General features: G+C 41.5%; 10 protein-coding genes across 10 annotated transcripts; 6 read left to right on the top strand and 4 right to left on the bottom strand.

Moving 5' to 3' along the window:
* Positions 1–222: 222 nt before the first annotated feature.
* On the bottom strand, positions 223–1,841 carry Bfra_000992 (putative myb dna-binding domain-containing protein; the record flags this gene model as incomplete). The annotated part of the gene is made up of 3 exons (XM_037331433.1): positions 223–351; positions 415–1,700; positions 1,838–1,841. 3 exons carry the CDS (start codon positions 1,839–1,841, stop codon positions 223–225), a joined length of 1,419 nt encoding a protein of 472 aa, XP_037197766.1.
* A 934-nt stretch (positions 1,842–2,775) lies between these two features.
* On the top strand, positions 2,776–3,354 carry Bfra_000991 (uncharacterized protein; the record flags this gene model as incomplete). The annotated part of the gene is made up of 3 exons (XM_037331432.1): positions 2,776–2,837; positions 2,894–3,212; positions 3,274–3,354. The coding sequence occupies 3 exons, from the start codon at positions 2,776–2,778 to the stop codon at positions 3,352–3,354; spliced, it is 462 nt and encodes a 153-aa protein (XP_037197765.1).
* Positions 3,355–3,963: 609 nt separating this feature from the next.
* On the bottom strand, positions 3,964–5,987 carry Bfra_000990 (putative ubx domain-containing protein; the record flags this gene model as incomplete). Its single annotated transcript, XM_037331431.1, has 7 exons — positions 3,964–4,008; positions 4,060–4,345; positions 4,416–4,549; positions 4,668–5,328; positions 5,612–5,730; positions 5,782–5,834; positions 5,894–5,987. 7 exons carry the CDS (start codon positions 5,985–5,987, stop codon positions 3,964–3,966), a joined length of 1,392 nt encoding a protein of 463 aa, XP_037197764.1.
* Positions 5,988–6,635: 648 nt separating this feature from the next.
* Bfra_000989oa (putative cox1 assembly protein) lies at positions 6,636–7,786 on the top strand (the record flags this gene model as incomplete). The annotated part of the gene is made up of 4 exons (XM_037331430.1): positions 6,636–6,873; positions 6,936–7,448; positions 7,503–7,608; positions 7,684–7,786. The coding sequence occupies 4 exons, from the start codon at positions 6,636–6,638 to the stop codon at positions 7,784–7,786; spliced, it is 960 nt and encodes a 319-aa protein (XP_037197763.1).
* A 19-nt stretch (positions 7,787–7,805) lies between these two features.
* On the bottom strand, positions 7,806–9,461 carry Bfra_000988 (uncharacterized protein; the record flags this gene model as incomplete). Its single annotated transcript, XM_037331429.1, has 3 exons — positions 7,806–7,944; positions 7,996–8,526; positions 8,758–9,461. The coding sequence occupies 3 exons, from the start codon at positions 9,459–9,461 to the stop codon at positions 7,806–7,808; spliced, it is 1,374 nt and encodes a 457-aa protein (XP_037197762.1).
* A 517-nt stretch (positions 9,462–9,978) lies between these two features.
* Positions 9,979–10,959, top strand: Bfra_000987 (uncharacterized protein; the record flags this gene model as incomplete). The annotated part of the gene is made up of 3 exons (XM_037331428.1): positions 9,979–10,312; positions 10,374–10,551; positions 10,626–10,959. The coding sequence occupies 3 exons, from the start codon at positions 9,979–9,981 to the stop codon at positions 10,957–10,959; spliced, it is 846 nt and encodes a 281-aa protein (XP_037197761.1).
* A 391-nt stretch (positions 10,960–11,350) lies between these two features.
* Positions 11,351–12,133, top strand: Bfra_000986 (uncharacterized protein; the record flags this gene model as incomplete). The annotated part of the gene is made up of 3 exons (XM_037331427.1): positions 11,351–11,429; positions 11,483–11,574; positions 11,648–12,133. 3 exons carry the CDS (start codon positions 11,351–11,353, stop codon positions 12,131–12,133), a joined length of 657 nt encoding a protein of 218 aa, XP_037197760.1.
* Positions 12,134–12,140: 7 nt separating this feature from the next.
* On the top strand, positions 12,141–12,461 carry Bfra_000985 (uncharacterized protein; the record flags this gene model as incomplete). Its single annotated transcript, XM_037331426.1, has 2 exons — positions 12,141–12,200; positions 12,294–12,461. The coding sequence occupies 2 exons, from the start codon at positions 12,141–12,143 to the stop codon at positions 12,459–12,461; spliced, it is 228 nt and encodes a 75-aa protein (XP_037197759.1).
* A 257-nt stretch (positions 12,462–12,718) lies between these two features.
* Bfra_000984 (putative rna binding protein) lies at positions 12,719–13,893 on the top strand (the record flags this gene model as incomplete). The annotated part of the gene is made up of 4 exons (XM_037331425.1): positions 12,719–13,256; positions 13,310–13,538; positions 13,592–13,685; positions 13,786–13,893. The coding sequence occupies 4 exons, from the start codon at positions 12,719–12,721 to the stop codon at positions 13,891–13,893; spliced, it is 969 nt and encodes a 322-aa protein (XP_037197758.1).
* A 378-nt stretch (positions 13,894–14,271) lies between these two features.
* Bfra_000983 (putative rho gtpase protein) lies at positions 14,272–15,174 on the bottom strand (the record flags this gene model as incomplete). The annotated part of the gene is made up of 6 exons (XM_037331424.1): positions 14,272–14,335; positions 14,390–14,622; positions 14,689–14,869; positions 14,918–14,976; positions 15,035–15,067; positions 15,145–15,174. The coding sequence occupies 6 exons, from the start codon at positions 15,172–15,174 to the stop codon at positions 14,272–14,274; spliced, it is 600 nt and encodes a 199-aa protein (XP_037197757.1).
* Between the last annotated feature and the right edge of the window lie 1,857 nt (positions 15,175–17,031).

Genomic DNA, 17,031 nt, shown 5'->3' with positions numbered 1-17,031 from the left:
TAATTTGGCATTTTGTGAAATGAGGAATCATGAAGCAACACTCGTCTCTCGGTGTCCGTACTATCTTAAACAGCAGTCGTATGCACACAGGGTGAGGGTGGAATGTCGAGTATAATGAGCCATGGAAAACTCGTGGGCCTACTTAAAAGGAATACAAGTCGGTCGTTGTTAGTGGGCTTCGCGTTAATTTCTCCATTTCTTTTAATGAAGCCTCTTCGCCGGTCACGACGTCCATTGATTTTGGTCTTCCAGTAATCGAGAGATATCCATCTCGCCAATATAAGGGAATGGGGGCGGAGGCCAATCAAAAGACTGCGAGAATGACAAGCCGTCCGTAGGTTCTGCGGTAGGCTATCTGGTGTTAATAGAAGATTGTTAAGTGGGAAACTGAAATAAGATAGTTGGTGACTGTACCTTTAATATCTCATGATTCAAAGCAAATGTAGTTGAATCGATTGTAGCGTGATTAGATGTGTTAGAAAAGTCCTCAACCTGTGTAGGCTTGCTCTGAGACTGTGATGCTGCCCGAGTAGTATCATCCTCCCCGGATCGAAACAGTTCGGGATGCTTGTTCCGGAGGCGATCTCTAAGATCAGTAGGCTGTCGATCCTGAAGGTTGAATTGAGGATCTCTCTGTATCCTCGTCCACGCAGGCCCATAAATGTTATAACCTTCTTTAATTTCACGATCATCTTGGCTGGAGAAGGGGCGTTTCTGCCTCCGATCAGACTGTTTGAATGGCCCTTTTATTCCTAGCTCTTGAAGGTCTGTAAGATTCCTCCGATGATTTCGAGGCTTTCGCCCAGGGTTAGAACCAGAGCTTGACACAGTCTCATCAGCCTCTTGATCTTCACCAGTCATGAAATTTCCGGACAATGGGTCGAAAGTTACCAATTCCGTTTTTGGCTGTCCTTTTGCACTCTCTGCCTTGGTACCAGTATAATGCTTTCCGGAGTTGCGGCTTCCAGCTCTAAGTTCTTCTGGACAACAAGTTCTAAAGCGATCTTTTAGGTCTACCCCTGACCTATTGTTGAAAGTGAAACTTGGGTCTTCTAATATATCCGTCCACTTCCCTACGCCATACTTATGCACACCAAGCAGCAGATTGTTCGTCTCGTGTTCGGACCACTTGTTCCTCGTCTTGACGTCCTTTCTCTTTTTCTTCGTACTTGCTTTCTGACCCAAGACTTCCTGGGTCGGCGATACGATCACACCATCTGTTTTCGAATCCTCTCTCGTTTCTGTGATTTTGGGGGCCAAAGCATTCAAAGTGTTTCTCCCATGACTGTCGTGGAATGAACTCGACGCGATAGGCGGGAACAATGCAGCCTGAGGGGGCGGTTCATGTAAGCCGATGATAATAGGTGGCACCACTTGTTTATTTGATCTTTGCTTTTTGGGTGGTCTAGGCAATTGAACAAACTCATCATTCCCATTCTCCCTATGTTGTTGCTTTTTGGGATGTAGTGGTCTTGCGTTGCCAGTATTGTCATCTAAAATCTTTCGCAGAGATTGCGGAGAAGAACTACCCAGTGTTCGTTCAATTGCACTAATGTCCTTTCCCGTACCCGCATTCCCTATTCGCAAACCCTCTTCTGAGTCTCGATAATTGACTTCATTGTCGTCAATTGGTGCAATGGACGAGGAATGCTGCGATACTTGTGATGATGGCTCACCAGATCGTGTTCCAGCATTGGGTTCTAAAATAAGCGGTCGGTGAGAAGTTTGCAGAATGTTTCGATCGTGCAATGGAGGAAGTTCTAAAGAGGGGGGTTTGTGATGGCTTCAGATGCATCGTTATTAAGAATAGACATTAAATGGGGCTCAATAGTTGTACGCATTATGTTGTCATGGAACCGACATATTGTGAAGACGTTAAAATTGGTGATTGTTCTCTTGTGTGATGATGAATGGGTATGTAGAGAATACAAAAGAAATTGACCCAGAAACAAGAGACAAGAGACAAGAATGGAAGAATGAAAGAATGCAACAAGGGAAGTAAAGTGATAGATTATTCATAGATAGATGAAATGATGTATGATGTGAACTTTATTAATAAGTTTCAATGACTTTTCAATCTAGTTCGTTCTAGATGATGAGCCTCACCAATCACACATAATTACTAAGAATAAATATCTCCGCACGTTACTAGTGAATGAAAATCAATACTACTTTATTGAAATCGATACTCGATCATTTCTATAAATACATTACTTATTTATTGGAAAATCATTACAACATGCGATTTTATATTATATAATTTTTTAAACTTATTATTAAGGAATATCTAGCAATTAAAGATTAATAATGAATTATTCTCTATATACTTATCCTTAATATAAAACTATAGAAATGAATCTTCTTTAATGTTAATAATATTATATTAATCAAAAGACTCCTTCATATCAAATAGTATAACAATGAATAAATTATCTATTTCGTTTCAACAAGAATATTTAAAATCTCCTGTCGTTTAGTGATTCGTATAGAGCTTAGATAACCTCTTCCCTCCCCTTCCAATCAAACTGACTCCGCCTCCTTCAATCAAAATATTCACTTAAACTGTTATACAGCTACAATACTTCTACACCGTCAAACTTAACCCACTTCAATGGATACTCTTCACCATCACAAGTTGCGAAAGTGCAGAACAGCTTCAGTCTACGGCTACATCTGAAGGAACAGTCTTAACATAGGTACTGACACAGTCCTACTTTATCTACGAAAAGGTTTCAACGTTAATAAGTCACCATATCTACACAGCAATCAATAAACATGGCTTCGATCTTGCCCCTCTTCCCAAACTTTGTCTTCGCAGTCTTGGAGCCTATCTCACTGTAAGTTTGTATTTGACGATTGCAATGTTGACATCAACATACTGATTGGGACATAGTGTGGCTGCTTTTATAGTAGCAATGATCTCCCCAGAGTGGTTTGTCCAGGAGCAGGTTGTAAATTCGCGTCACCTGCCTATTAGTGATAATGCACGGGCTGTTGCGCTACAACTAGGTATGGTATATCTTCTGATGGCCATGGTAGAAATTGCCATTCTTAGCGGTACGCAGGAGGCGAAAGTTGTTAGAAACTATCTCTTTGCTTGTTGGTTGGGTGATATTGGTCATTTTGTTGTTACCTACCGTGTCTTGGGATGGGAAAGGGTCGGAAATATCACTCAATGGAATTCAATGACTTTTGGAAACATAGGAGTAACGGTAAGACCACTCTCAATCTGTACTTGTCGTGCGGCGCGTCTCGATATCTAACATTTAGCAGGTATTCTTGTTCTTGACACGTTCGGCCTATCTTCTTGGCCTGTTCGGTCCACATAAGAAAGGCGCCGCAAAGCTTGCTTGAGATGAGACCATTTAGAATGAGCCCCGAGGCTTAAGGAAAGCATATAAGCATGGTATGACCAGCTCATGAATCGTTCCACCTTTAACAGACCGGCGAATATATCGATTTGACTGGGCAATATTACATGAGGAGTTTTCCGCTGATGCTCGTTGGACCGCAATCAACCATATAAATGGATACTCAATAACAACTTTATATCTTGACGCAGTGTTCTGTACTACTAAATGATCTCAATACTTGACCATGAACATATTGTAATGATTGACCACTTGCAACTAGGAAGGAGGGCCGTCACGTCATCCGCGTAACTTTTTGCTTCCGCTACATCTCCTCTCGAGTTTTTATTCTAAACGTGAATAGGCAAATCGCATGAGTATGTAAAACAAAGAGGGGATGCTGCCAGAAAAACTCAAATTGAAATGTTCATTACTGACGACATACGTGCCCTATCTACAAATACAAGCCGAATTATAGCTAACTATATGTGTCGTCTTGAAATTTACGCCACACTAGTAAACTCAAAGATTGACGAAGAAGATGGCTCATGCCTCAGAGTGTTTCGTGGACAGTGTGCATGGCTGTTATAAACAGTAGAGTATCTCACACAGATCAACCTTCCCTGTCGTTATCATCCCTCCGAGGCTCGAAGTTAAGCTGTTGCAATTTTTAGCATAGTTTTTGCAGGGTAAACTTGGCGAAACTTACCGTGTTTCCGTTGTACAACTCATGATGGTTGTCATTATCATTCTGATCTCTAAGAGTTCTTAGATTTGACGCACGGCCACCTCCTACTGATGCGCTAGGTCCGACCGTCTGTTCTGTATCCGATGCAGCAGCCGAACCACCAACAATGCCGCCAAGAGTAGTTAATACCCTATTGACACCCCAGGCGCCGAGGCCATATCCAGCAGCAATTCCTCTAGATAAGATGCCACTTGATTCTGTTGCTTCATAAGCCGAAGTATATGTTTGAACCGGAACAATGATAAGTCTGTTGCCTCCATATTAGTATCCAAGAGCATTGATCAAGGCTGTATAAGCCTAAGTGAAAGGTTACTCACGTGGCGCTTGGAAACAGACCTAATGATGCCAAGTGTTGACTTTCATCGGTCATTGAGAGGGTCTTATTTGGCAATGGCGTACAAACGTGCTTGAATATATAAGGCACGTCGTCCTTTTGTTGACTGTCAATCCACTAGTCATCGTCAGCATTGCCATTTGTTGTCTTTAGGTACATAGAAGCTGTTGATGATGCAGTTTCTCAATCCCCCAGAAAAATAGCATTGGTGCTTTGATGGACTTCTTCACATTACCTTTCTCACGTCACCACTCAGGGTACTGGTGCTAGGAAATCTGGAACGAATGGATGATCCATCAAAAAGTCTGATCTGAAGGGCACAATCCTGTGCTTTTGAGACCGGGGTTAGTATGGATGTATCCTTGTCGCTGGATTCCACTGGCTGTTCTGTGGAGTGATTACTACGGCTAGGCTTGCGTCCTGCATCGTTTCGTCTTCTTGCTTTGTCACTCTCAACGAGTGCAAGAATGCGCGCTCGCTCCTCTCTAGCTTCTTGCTGACGCTTCTTTTGAATCGCAGCATAACCAACGGTTTCCGCCGCTTGAGATGGTTTTTTAGAGTCATCGTCCGCAGTGGCCTTTGAATCTTCGGGTAGTTTACCTTTGGGGTCTCTAGGAAGAAGGCTCGAGCTCGGTTGCCCAGTAGCATTATTACGAATTGATTGTAAAGTGGATGTAGAGCCGATGTTGGAATTCCCAGTGGGTAAAACACCCGATGATTGGCCTTCGGTCGTACGTTGTTCTGAATTCTCCAAGGTTCGCGTTTCATATGGTGATATAGGGTGATCATTCTCGACATTTCTCTGGTTAGATGTAGATTCCAAAGCTTTCTTGAATCGTGTCAGAAAGTCGTCTTTGGATATGCCTGCACTTAAGTACTCTTTGAGTTCTCCATTCCTGTTAGCCCAGAGGTCAGCACTGCCAACACAATTTTTATCGTCTAAAGTCAAGCGTATAAGAAATAGCAGATGTGTGTCTGTATAAGGGGAAAGCAAGAGTATCCGCGAATCCATGTAACCTCAACATGAACAGAAAGACGCGTTTTAATTCACTTGAACATTTGAGATAAAGCACCATCTCTAAGAATGCACGATTGATCAATGCCCCGTACTGATGACATCTGCCCTGCCCATGGAAATTGAAGATATACCGAATGAAAGAATGAGTTAATCATGCTCACCATATAGCAACAAGAGTTGGAACTTTTGGAATAGGAAAGATTGCAGCGAGATAGTTGGCCTCTTCAGAACCAGCACTGAGGCGCAGCAAAACTGTTCTTTCTTGTAGGTGAGAAGTTAACTAGACAGCGATTTAGCATCAAGCCAGAGGGATTCACAATTCTCAGATTACCTCGGAATCTCGTAAGAAATCATCTTCCCAAAGTCTACTTTCATCGTTGCCATCTATTGGGCACGTGGTCATTACATCGATCGAATGAAAGCTTGAGAAGGATGGTATTTACTCGTTACGAAACATGCAACAAGTTTAGATTCCGCTAAAGCCTTGCTGATCCCGCTATTAATGTCGCCGGCGTAGAACATTGCCGCCGCTATCATATACCGAAATTGGCAAACAATATATTTCTTGAATGACTTTGCAAAAGTGAGGAGATATATCGGTTTCTAGCGTCAATATGGAGACCGTGTTATAAAGACCGGCTCTAGCTATGAGGGCGAAAAATATAAACAGATATGGTATGTGACGTGAGCAAGTCAATAGATCGTTGAGGGGAAGTACAAATAGCTGATTTCTTGACCGTAATGTCCTTGATTGTAAGTGAATGGAACAGTGCAAATGTCACCTGATGTTCAAGATATTTATGAGGGTAGATATAATTGCTTCAAGTCTAGACGATATGATGTGGTATGATATCTCGATGGAAAGAGTTGCAGTGACCGAGTGAATAGATGTCCTAGGTAGATTCTGGGTATACCTATGTAATCACAAAAGGTTCAGGTGGCTTATGTTGTGAGTGTGGCGAGTGTGGCGAGTGTGGCTGATAACCGCTCAAATAAAGTAATCAGACAAATTCAAAAAATAGTCTTGCACGTGCACGGCATACCTTATGTTGCGATAAAAGAGCTGGAGAGAATATAATACTTATACTTGTAGGTACCTAGTAGAATCTACCAGAGTAATAACATCAAAGGAATACCTAGCAGATTGACGTGGTTTATAAACTTCATGCGTCAATCGTATTGAATATGCGTTCCCCTGTCTCAGCTCTATCTTACAATCGTATCAATACGTTTTCATCTCATACTAGGAGGATAACTTTTCCCTTCCAATCCCCAAAATGCCCAAGAAATCATCGATGTTTCGCGGGAACCCGCGTCAAGTCCAGACAGGCTGCTGACGATCCCAATTTCACATCTATAATAGACAATCCTCCGAATTTGGTGCGCACAGGAAGAAGGCATGGGCCTGGTCTTATTATTCTAGGTAAGTCATGAGTTGCTCAGCTTCTATTGCCTAGAAGACTCTCTAATATACATAATAAACAGCTTTGATTCCTCTAACAGCTTTCGCCTTGGGGACATGGCAAGTTCAACGTTTGGATTGGAAATCAAAGCTCATTGCAAAATTTGAGGATCGCCTCGTTCGTGATCCTTTACCACTTCCCCCACACATTGATCCTTCGGCAATAAAAGAATTCGACTATAGGAGAATTTTTGCGACTGGTCACTTTAGGCACGATCAAGAAATGCTGATTGGCCCTCGATTGCATGATGGGAAAGACGGATATCTCGTCATTACCCCTTTGGAGCGGGATGGTAAGGGCACTAGTGTTCTTGTAAACCGGGGCTGGATCGAAAAGAAATATAAGAAGCAAACAAGTAGGCCCGACGGGTTGCCTCAAGGTGAGGTAACGGTCGAGGGATTGTTGCGCGAACCTTGGAAGAAGAATTATTTCACGCCAGATAATAGTCCACAGACTCAGGAATTTTACTTTCCTGACGTCGAGCAAATGGCTAAGTTGACAGGAAGTCAACCTGTTTGGATTGAAGAGACAATGGGTAAGATGGCATTTTTATTAGATTTCAAGTGCCATAAAGCTTACAAAACCACAGAACCTGACCTCTTGATGGCTTGGGATCGCGCTGCACGTGGGATTCCAATAGGAAGACCGGCAGAAGTTAATCTCCGAAACAACCACGCACAGTACATATTTACATGGTAGGTACCTCTAATGGTTGGCGAAAAAGTTAAATGCAACCCGTCGCCATGTATGCTAACGCTCTAATTTCACAGGTACGCCTTGGCTGCTGCTACGTCAGTTATGCTATGGATGGTTGTGAAGAAACCATCTGCAGACATCGCTCGACGAGTTCGTCAAAATAAAGAATGGTCTTGAGGATTGCGTGTGTTTTACCTCATTTTCTGGGTGGTTTTGGTCGGGGCCGATCTTTCGAGATCAAGGGGGGAACCATTCTTACGTCTTGTAAGAGCTCTCTAGGCAGGCGACTTTGTGCAAGTGAAAATGGCGTTGTTGTAGCATTGGTTTGGCGTTGTCTGTAAAACACTCAGCACGTATCAAGACTTTAGTCATGTTTAGATAAATACCTTCTCATCAGCATTAAAACATCACTCTCATCAATGGTTTTGCGTCCAGCGTGTTCAGAGTATGTGCTTAAATCATCACTAATCTGTTCGAAGAACCAGTCGGTTGCTTGCATGATCGCATCAAGAGCATCGCCACTCAACCTGTCTCCTTTGCCGGCTCCATTCCTTGCCAGGCTGATTGCATGTTTCTTCACTACACCTAGAGGCAATGATTTGTATTTCAGCCCATGTTTTGAAACCTTATTAACCTTCTTCTGGAACGTCCTCTTAGAATTTTCTGATATCGCCTTGTGAACGGATACTCTAAGGGGTTCGTCATCACTAAGACCGGAGTCCTCGAATGCTCCGATCGACAGTCTTCGAGTGCCATCCTCACCGTTTATGGCTTCATCGTCCATTACAGGATCCGACAGTCTTCGAGTGTCACTCTCACCGTTCATGGCTTCATCATCCATTTCAAAATCATCTCCTAGATAATTGGCAGGGGGGAAGAGATTTCGTCCATAACAGGCATCGCAGTTGGGGTATCTTCTGGTGATGGCGAAGGTTCAAATTGCGCTGGTATTTCGGGCTGCGGAACTGTGAACACAAAAGTCGCATCCCTTTCCTCGGACGGTGAATTGTATGGTCTGATATCACTACTTCGCCCTGGTAGAAGAGACCGGCGATGCAACGTGGTTTCTAATTCTCCCTGTAATCCTGCGCGATCACTAGCTTGCGTCAGCTCAACAGGCCTATCTGAATGTAGGCTCCTGGACTTACCTTCCAAAAAATGGAGAGTTAGCCATCTCTTGGAAATCATCATTCTCAAAATCATTTGCATTGAAGAAGCTTGTTTCCATTTCATCTCGTCCAAATTCTGCTTCGTCCATGTTTCCGAAATGGTCGCTACCACGGATGCTCCCGAAACTGCCCCTCGAGAACAACCTGCTCGGCCTCTCAGCGACAGCTCTCCTTGAAAGCTCGATTGATCGCGTGGTCAGATTTTCGTCCTCTAAAGCCGCCAAACTAGGAAGCAAAAGACTTTCGTCATCCTCATTATCATCATCGTCACTGTCGTCGTCTAGAGGGATGGAAAGTCGTGGGGGTACAAGATTCGGACCGTCGTCAAAGTCATCATCCAAAAGTAAAGTCTGTCTTCTGGAATTGCCGGGTGCTCTTTGAGGTGATGGAATTGTCGGACGGGTTTGAGGAGCCAAAGTCCTGCTCAATAATCTCAATATATCTCGAGGTGTTTCCCTTTGCTGTCTGCCACTTCGTCTTCTATCCTTTCCTGGTGTCAATCCTGCTCGTCGAGCCTCAACTTCTCGCAAAGCTGCTCTCCCATGAGGTGTCAAAGTCTTAGTCCTAAGCTCTGAGCCACCTATCCTTGAGCCACGACTGGGCGTTCTCGAGTAGCTTGCGTCTGTTGGAGATAGTCCAGCAGTAGAAGTGCGGCGCAAAGGAGTTTCTGGCCTTCCACTCATAGCGATGTATATCTTCTATTAGCAAATAGCTAAAATATGAATTACTATGCTTTGTCTTTATCCTGATCAAACTGAATTTCGAATTGACGGAGAAATTTAATCTGTTCCGAAATAAATAGAACATATACTTAGTGGATATTTCATAGTGTTAAGTCAAAACATCAATGATTGAAATACCAATGTTTAGATAAGACGCGTCCAGAACAGTAATTGTAGTGTTGTACGCGCGAATCTTATCTTATCTTAGCGTTAGCGATATGCAGTAAAATTGTGGATCCGCAAGGCTTTAAATTATTTTATGAAGAACTTCCATTGAAAAAGGCTGAGAAAGAGAAATAGGAAGAGAAAGCAATTAATAAATTCTGTGTATGCTACAGCCAGGATCGGGATAAAAATCGCCAAAGTCAAAATTCCTGTCTACATAGGAACCCAAGTAGGATCTTTCACGCAAAACTTCATAGCAATTCCAACTGCGAAAGTCTTCGAGTCGGCGCCGACTTGAGCTCATACTATCACAATGTCAATTGAAAATGAGCTTCAGGATCCTCTGATTGAAGAAGTAAGGGTTCCAACAACCCGATCTGGATCTGACACTCCCAACAAAACAACTTCGAAGAAAAGAAAGCGTGGAGGAAATCATGGTCAAGAGGGGCCCAAGGAAAAGGTTAATGAGGTTGCGAAAAGGAAGAAGCATTCCTCATTCGATGACGAGGATATCGATGTTGAGGCTGGTCTCAACAATGCAATTGCAAAGATGAATGATCATTTATTAGTTGACTATGTCGCAAGCCAAACGAGAAGATTCGAAAGTGATCTTAGTTCCGTTGAATTAGAAGATCGATACATACCAGGTGAACAGAACCTACCCTTAAATATGCTATGAACTTGGCTAATGTATTGGCATTTAAATAGTCTCTGCTGTTCAGGACACTACATCATGGACAAAGCCACGAAATCTCGATAATCTACCTGAGTTTTTGGAGAGATTTTCTGATAATACAACAAAACTTTGGTCTGCATCAAAGAAGAATGGATCACCACACACAATCATTGTTACTGCTGCAGGCCTCAGGGCAGCCGACCTTGCCAGGTATAGTCACGTTCCTGTTATGATTAGGGTTGGCAGTATACATGTATGTATGTTCTTATCTGACAATTTTATAGAGCCGTACGAAAATTTCAAACCAAGGATGTGAAAGTTGCAAAGTTGTTTGCAAAACACATCAAGCTTAAGGATTCCATTGGATTTCTCAAATCTTCAAGGACCGGAATCGCTGTCGGCACACCTCAGAGATTGAAGGATTTGATGGATGAAGGTTCGCTCGCGGTCGATAGGTTGGAGAGAATTGTTATCGATGCCTCTCATATTGATCAGAAGAAGAGGGGTATACTTGAAATGAAAGAGACGCAGATTCCTTTGACAACTTGGCTGGGCCAGAAACCGTTCAGGGAGAGATATGAAGGCTCCACGGATAAGTTACAAATTCTATTTTACTGACTGCATTTGTCAATTCCTTTCATAAAGTTTCACGATAGAACTTTTAATAAAAGAAGTTAATCATAATCAGAGGAAGGTGCAAATGCCTGGTGCAGCTTTGGCGTGATGTAGCAAGTCCGTGTTGCATGGTTACTCGAGGAGGAAGGTCTAACCAAATGAGAGCTACCGGTATGAAGCTTTCCTGCTTCCCTCATTTTGATCCTTTTCTTATTCGTTCTCGTCTACGTATCTCAACACAACAAATTCTCCTCCGGCCGTTTCCGCACACTCATTGAACCCGTTTCTCGATAAAACGATTCCTAACAAAAGTACCTACTCGCAACGTTCCAGGGTCATTTGGCGAGCATCCTATGATTGTAGGGCCGAGTGTGTCCGAAGTACTACGTATAACATGAGGCGTGCCATCTTGCTATTAGCCATGGCAATGGTGAACAACCCCGCTACAAGTGACGGGAATTTTCCTGCTCCCGGTAAAGATGTTTCTTTGGAGACCCAGACGTACCATATTAACATTTACTTGCAGGTTGTGCAGTGCGATGTTGGGAAAACACAAAACATGTCAGCAAATGTGTGGACAAAAACACATGTCTTTGCCAAGATGCAGAATATCATAATGTTGGTCATACTATAGCTTTACTCTGTCGTTGCTTCTAATGCTTAACATCATACGCTGACGGATTTACTGCAGTCCGTCTTCAAATGCATATATTCCCAATGCGATACTGCACATTTTGGTTCCGCGTTACATCATACAATTACTCGATGCGTTGACGTTGCCGACAATATCATTCTAGCAGTACCTTGGCTTTCAAATCACGATTCCTTGCGCCGAAGAGAAGCTGAATATCTTCAAGGTGTCAAGATAGAAGACTCGGAGTCAATTGCGGGATATCCAACACTTAGCGGACTTCCGATTCAAAGTGCTCTCCCATTTGCATCTGTAGTAGCCTTTTCATCACTCTCGCCCATGGTGCACCTTACGAGAGACACTGTGACAGCATCAGTAACAGCATCCGCCACAGCGCCTTTTGATTTGATTCACACAACCTATAATACTGCCCCGGAACTCGTCACGACCAGTCCCCTTCTTTATACTGGGGACGCTTTTAAGATACTACCAAGCATATTATTCCCTTTCCTAGCTCTCATTTTAGGATTATACTTGGCTGTTTGATAGCCAGATGCAAGTTGACGGAAATTTCTGGATCCCAACGGAAGGGCGCGTGGACGACTTCCAAATAGTGTGTGTGGAGTGACAAGGGTGGATACATATATAACATGATCCATCAGTATTTGATATTACATCCACGCATTTTTGCCTATGAATGATACAGCTCAGCCTTCGAACGATCGCCTGGAAAGCCGAGGACAAAAGAACAAGAACTGGTGGTCTGGAGGCGTTCAAGGCACTTCTATCTCCTTTGTGTTTTGTCTACCCAGTAGAAATTTTGTTAAGAGGAACATACGTAAGTATGCACTTTAAGCTACGAAATAGATTATGATAAATTTCTCTATCAAAGTTTCAAGATTGGAAAGTGATTGACTGAATGCTTTTCCCACCAAATCAACGCATCTTAGAACTAGCCCAAACCGGCTAGTGAAGATTGATCCTTCTCACCGCCATGGGCAGAATATTTCTCGCGACAGGAAATAATCAAACTGGAAACTCGAAAAATGTTTGGCTAGATCTCGACATTTTGATAACCACCTATTCTTCCAATTCCTACATCAACCACCCGCCTATCAATTTAGTTTCATTATGGGGTTTGGAACAGGAGCTTCTCGAGCAGAAAGAAAAGCCAAAAGGCGCAAGATCGAAAATTCAATTCCCGACATACCTGACGACCTCGGAACAGAAGCAAATGACGATGGCGCCGTTTCGACAAAAAGAAAAAGATCTATCGATGACGATGCGAAAGTTGGCCAGGCCATCACTTTGGACAGGAAGGAAGAAATCGCAGATAAGAACGTAGAGTCCCATCACAAGTCCAAGAAGAATAAAACCTCTTCAACCGAATCGTCTTTACTGCCCATGCAAATCGGAGAACCATCAGATATAGCGGAGACCGAAGCTGCGCCTAAGAAGTCTAAGAAGGAAAGGAAAGCGGAGAGAAAAGCTAAAGAGGCTGATGCAAAGTCAACGTCCATAGCGCAGACGGCAGAACCTGCGACAGGAAATGCTACTGGACCCCCCGATCAAATTAGTGCCGAGAGGAAACGTGCGAAGACCAAGAAGCAAGGAGGTGCTTCTGGTGATAATTCCGAGAGCAAGGCTGCAAGATTCATCGTTTTTATCGGTAGGAGTCCCTTCCTAAAGCAATTTCTATTTTTGGGACTTACATCTTGTTAGGAAACCTGCCATTCACTGCTACAACAGCATCGATAAAAAACCACTTTGCAGCCGTTAAACCTGCGTCGGTTCGTCATCTCACGGAGAAAGGAAATCCTACTAAATCAAGGGGTTGTGCTTTCCTTGAGTTCGAAGGCTATGATCATATGAAAACTTGCTTGAAGCAATTTCACCAATCCACATTCAATGATGGTATCTCAGCACCAAGAAAGCTCAACGTTGAGCTGACGTGAGTAACATCCTTACGTCCACCATTCGTCTTCCATCTAATTGTTATGGTAGTGCCGGAGGCGGTGGTAACACTAAAGATCGTCGGTCCAAAATCAAAGAGAAAAATGTGAAACTGAATGAGCAACGTGTGAGACAAGCACAAGAGGTAACGATTCTCCTATTTTATATGGTTCTACTACTGGACGGCACACTTCTTGGGCGAGAAGTATATTTGCTTGTTCGTACCATACTAACAAAAACACCAGGCCGACAATCCTAAAGTTAGCAAAAAGGAAGCAGTTCAAGGAGTGAAGCACGTATTGGCTGAGGATAGTGGAGTCCATCCAAGTAGAAAGGCAAGAATCGGTGGATGAATTATGATACCCGTTTACAATAGCATACAAATTGAAGTGAACCAATCTTCAGTATTAATGAAATTCGAGATACATATTGATTTGTTCATTACTCCATGCATTTATCGTGACCTATCTACAGAAAAAGAGGTATCTTCGGTATCTTCAGGGACGCATGTTGCATCGATATATGCTGCCACATCCATTTAATGCCAAATTCTACAACATAGAATTGGAAAAGTCGATAAACAGAAAATGCTTGTATTAACCCATTCGTATTTCCCCGCACCTTACTCCTCAAAACTCTCCATCTCCGATTATTGTAGAAGCTAAACCACTTCCAACCAGTTCACTGTGTCTATAGATCGTCGCCTGCTGTTGTCTCAACTCAATCTGACTTCATAGAACTGTACACTTAGACTTCTTCGGCTTGGGTGCTTGTTGTTGTGGACTCAGGACAGCACTTCATATGGTCAGTTGATCGTTGTCACACCATGCTTCGAGTAAAATATCTTACCGGATTGCCTCATCGAATACACTCTTAAGGTTTCTCTGTGTGAGCGCAGAACATTCTAAATACTTGTGTGCCCTGATTTCTTTAGCAACAACTCTTGCCTGGTCATAGGTTACAGGTTCCATTCGTTTGGATCTAAGGGATTCTTTGGTAGGCTCGTCATCTCGAAGATCCAATTTCGTTCCAACAAGGATGATTGGAACGCCAGGCGCATGGTGGGATATTTCAGGAAACCACTGTTATTCAATTGAGTCAGTGGAACATGATCATATTTTGCGAATCTGGAAGATTTCCACACATACCTTTGCTCGGACGTTATCGAAAGATGGAGGGCTGACAATCGAAAAACAGATCAAGAATACATCTGTTTGGGGGTAGGAAAGCGGGCGCAGTCTATCATAATCTTCTTGTCCAGCAGTATCCCATAAACCTAAGCTTATTGGCTTTCCGTCAACCATCACGCTGGCAGAATAATTATCGAATCTAGCTAAGTTAGTGACCAGCCTGTTGTAACCAAGCATCCAAACTCACACAGTAGGGATGTATTCTCCAGGAAATGCATTAGTAGTGTACGAAATCAGGAGACATGTCTGTAAAAATAATGTAAGTGATTGAGTTGATTATAAGACTGATAAACTGGAGAAGTACCTTGCCAACAGCTCCATCTCCTGTCACAACACACTGTTCGCAGATAAGGTCAGTTTCCTTGCTCAACAAACTGTGGAATCGATATTCCCGTATGATATAATGAATCTGACCTTGAGCGATTGGGTTCCTGGTGCTGCCATTTTCCGATCTTTTGAGATGATTTCTAGAGTTTGCTTGTGTTGATGGGTGCGTATCCGAGGATGAAGGAGTCGGATGGTTGTGTTATTTTTTGGTAGGATCGTCCTGCATGATTATTAGAACTTTGGACACAATGGAAACTGTCTGTACTGGTCTGTACGAATAAAGAACAAGATGTATCAAATCGAAGATGCATGGAGATGTACCTTCTTCAGATGTCCTGATTTTCAGAGTAATGGATGTTGTTTTCAATTAAGGAAGCAAGTGCAGAATTGATTGATTGTAGTAGTATCAGGGTTTGATTGATTCAATTCGATGTTGATTATATGGTGAATGCCGATGATTTAGTTATTATTTACTTGAGTTGATAAGGAAGACGGATCGATTGATGATGGTGTCAATATTGTGTAAAAAGTAATTCGATCGACAGCAAGATGAGGAAAGTCGCAATAATGGATTAAAAAGCGAGCAAGACTGCTATGATCTGTTGTTGAGACAAAGCATGAAGCCTGAGCGCGGCAGGCTACTGAAGACATGAGGCAGATCTGTAACTACAAGCTTACGATAGAGCCATTTATCACGGGTTTCTTAGCGCCGCTGAGCTTACAGGGGACTAAGCCTATTAAAGCGCGTGAAGTATAAACACCATAATTTACAAACGTAAAAAGAAATCTACATAATAAAATGAAGTCGTTTTGAAATGAGTAAATCGATATCAAATATAGAATATAAGAGGAAATCGAGAGAGATTATTATTAACTAATTAATAAGTAAAATAATAGAGTATAAGAATAAGAAAGTTATCTTATCTAGAATTATATTATCTTTAATCTAATAAAGTACTATCCCTTTGACCTATAAAAGAAGAATTCTTAAGTCTATATTATTATTAAGTGATTAAAGATAGATTATAGATTATAGAATTACTTTTAATTTTTAAGGTTATTTCTTATAAATTATTCCTTATAAAGTATTACTTTATAATATTATTTATTATAGTATTGTTTATTATAATAGTGTTTTCTATGATGTAATTTTTTATAATTAAAGAGTTATTTTCTTAATAATCGTATTATTTATAAGATAGAGTAGTAGTTATTTAAAATATCGTAAAGGCTTTCGAATCCTATTATAATTATAGGGCAATATTATAGGGTTGTAAAAGCTGCTTTATTACTATCTAAAGAGACTATACTACTTATAGGTATCTGTTATATAAGCTATACTATCATAGTGTTGTGTGTTATAATAATTTAAATTCTAGATTTAATATAAAGAATTATTTATCGTACGTCTTATAAGAAGTAATATAAGTATCGTAGGTCATAGGCTAATAGTATATAATAGAAGCTGGCTCTAATTAACGACTAAAATGGATTATATAAGCAGTGTGACACGTGATATTAAAGAATCTGTATTGAATTAAATTTCTCTCTTATTTTATATTCAAAAGGAAAAAGACCTCTTTTTATGCTTTTTCCTACTAATTTAACTTTTCCGCTTTTGTTAATCTCTTGTAGATCTCTTCCTAATCCGTTCATTCTTTCGAAATAAAGCCCTTTTTTGTTTTCTTTATTTTACAGCCGTTTTCGTATTTTATAGCCGTTTTCGAATTAATAATCGTTTTCGAATTAATAGTCGTTTTCGGATTAATAATCGTTTTCGGATTAATAATTGCTTTCGTAAGCTTATAAGCGATGATCATATGATCTGATTATATAATAGGCTAATATTAGATTGAATGCCTTTAAAAAGATATATATATTATATTATTTTTTGATTAAAATAATAATAAGAATAGGCTTAAAGATTAACAATTAAATAAAAGAACTATACTAGGGAAGAAAGGTCTTCCTAAT

This window comes from Botrytis fragariae (assembly GCF_013461495.1).
Source record: "Botrytis fragariae strain BVB16 chromosome Unknown tig00000001, whole genome shotgun sequence".
NCBI classification, from domain to species: Eukaryota; Fungi; Ascomycota; class Leotiomycetes; order Helotiales; family Sclerotiniaceae; genus Botrytis; species Botrytis fragariae.
The sequence above is the reverse complement of the archived record's forward strand: the minus strand, read 5'-3'. Positions and strand labels throughout refer to the sequence as shown.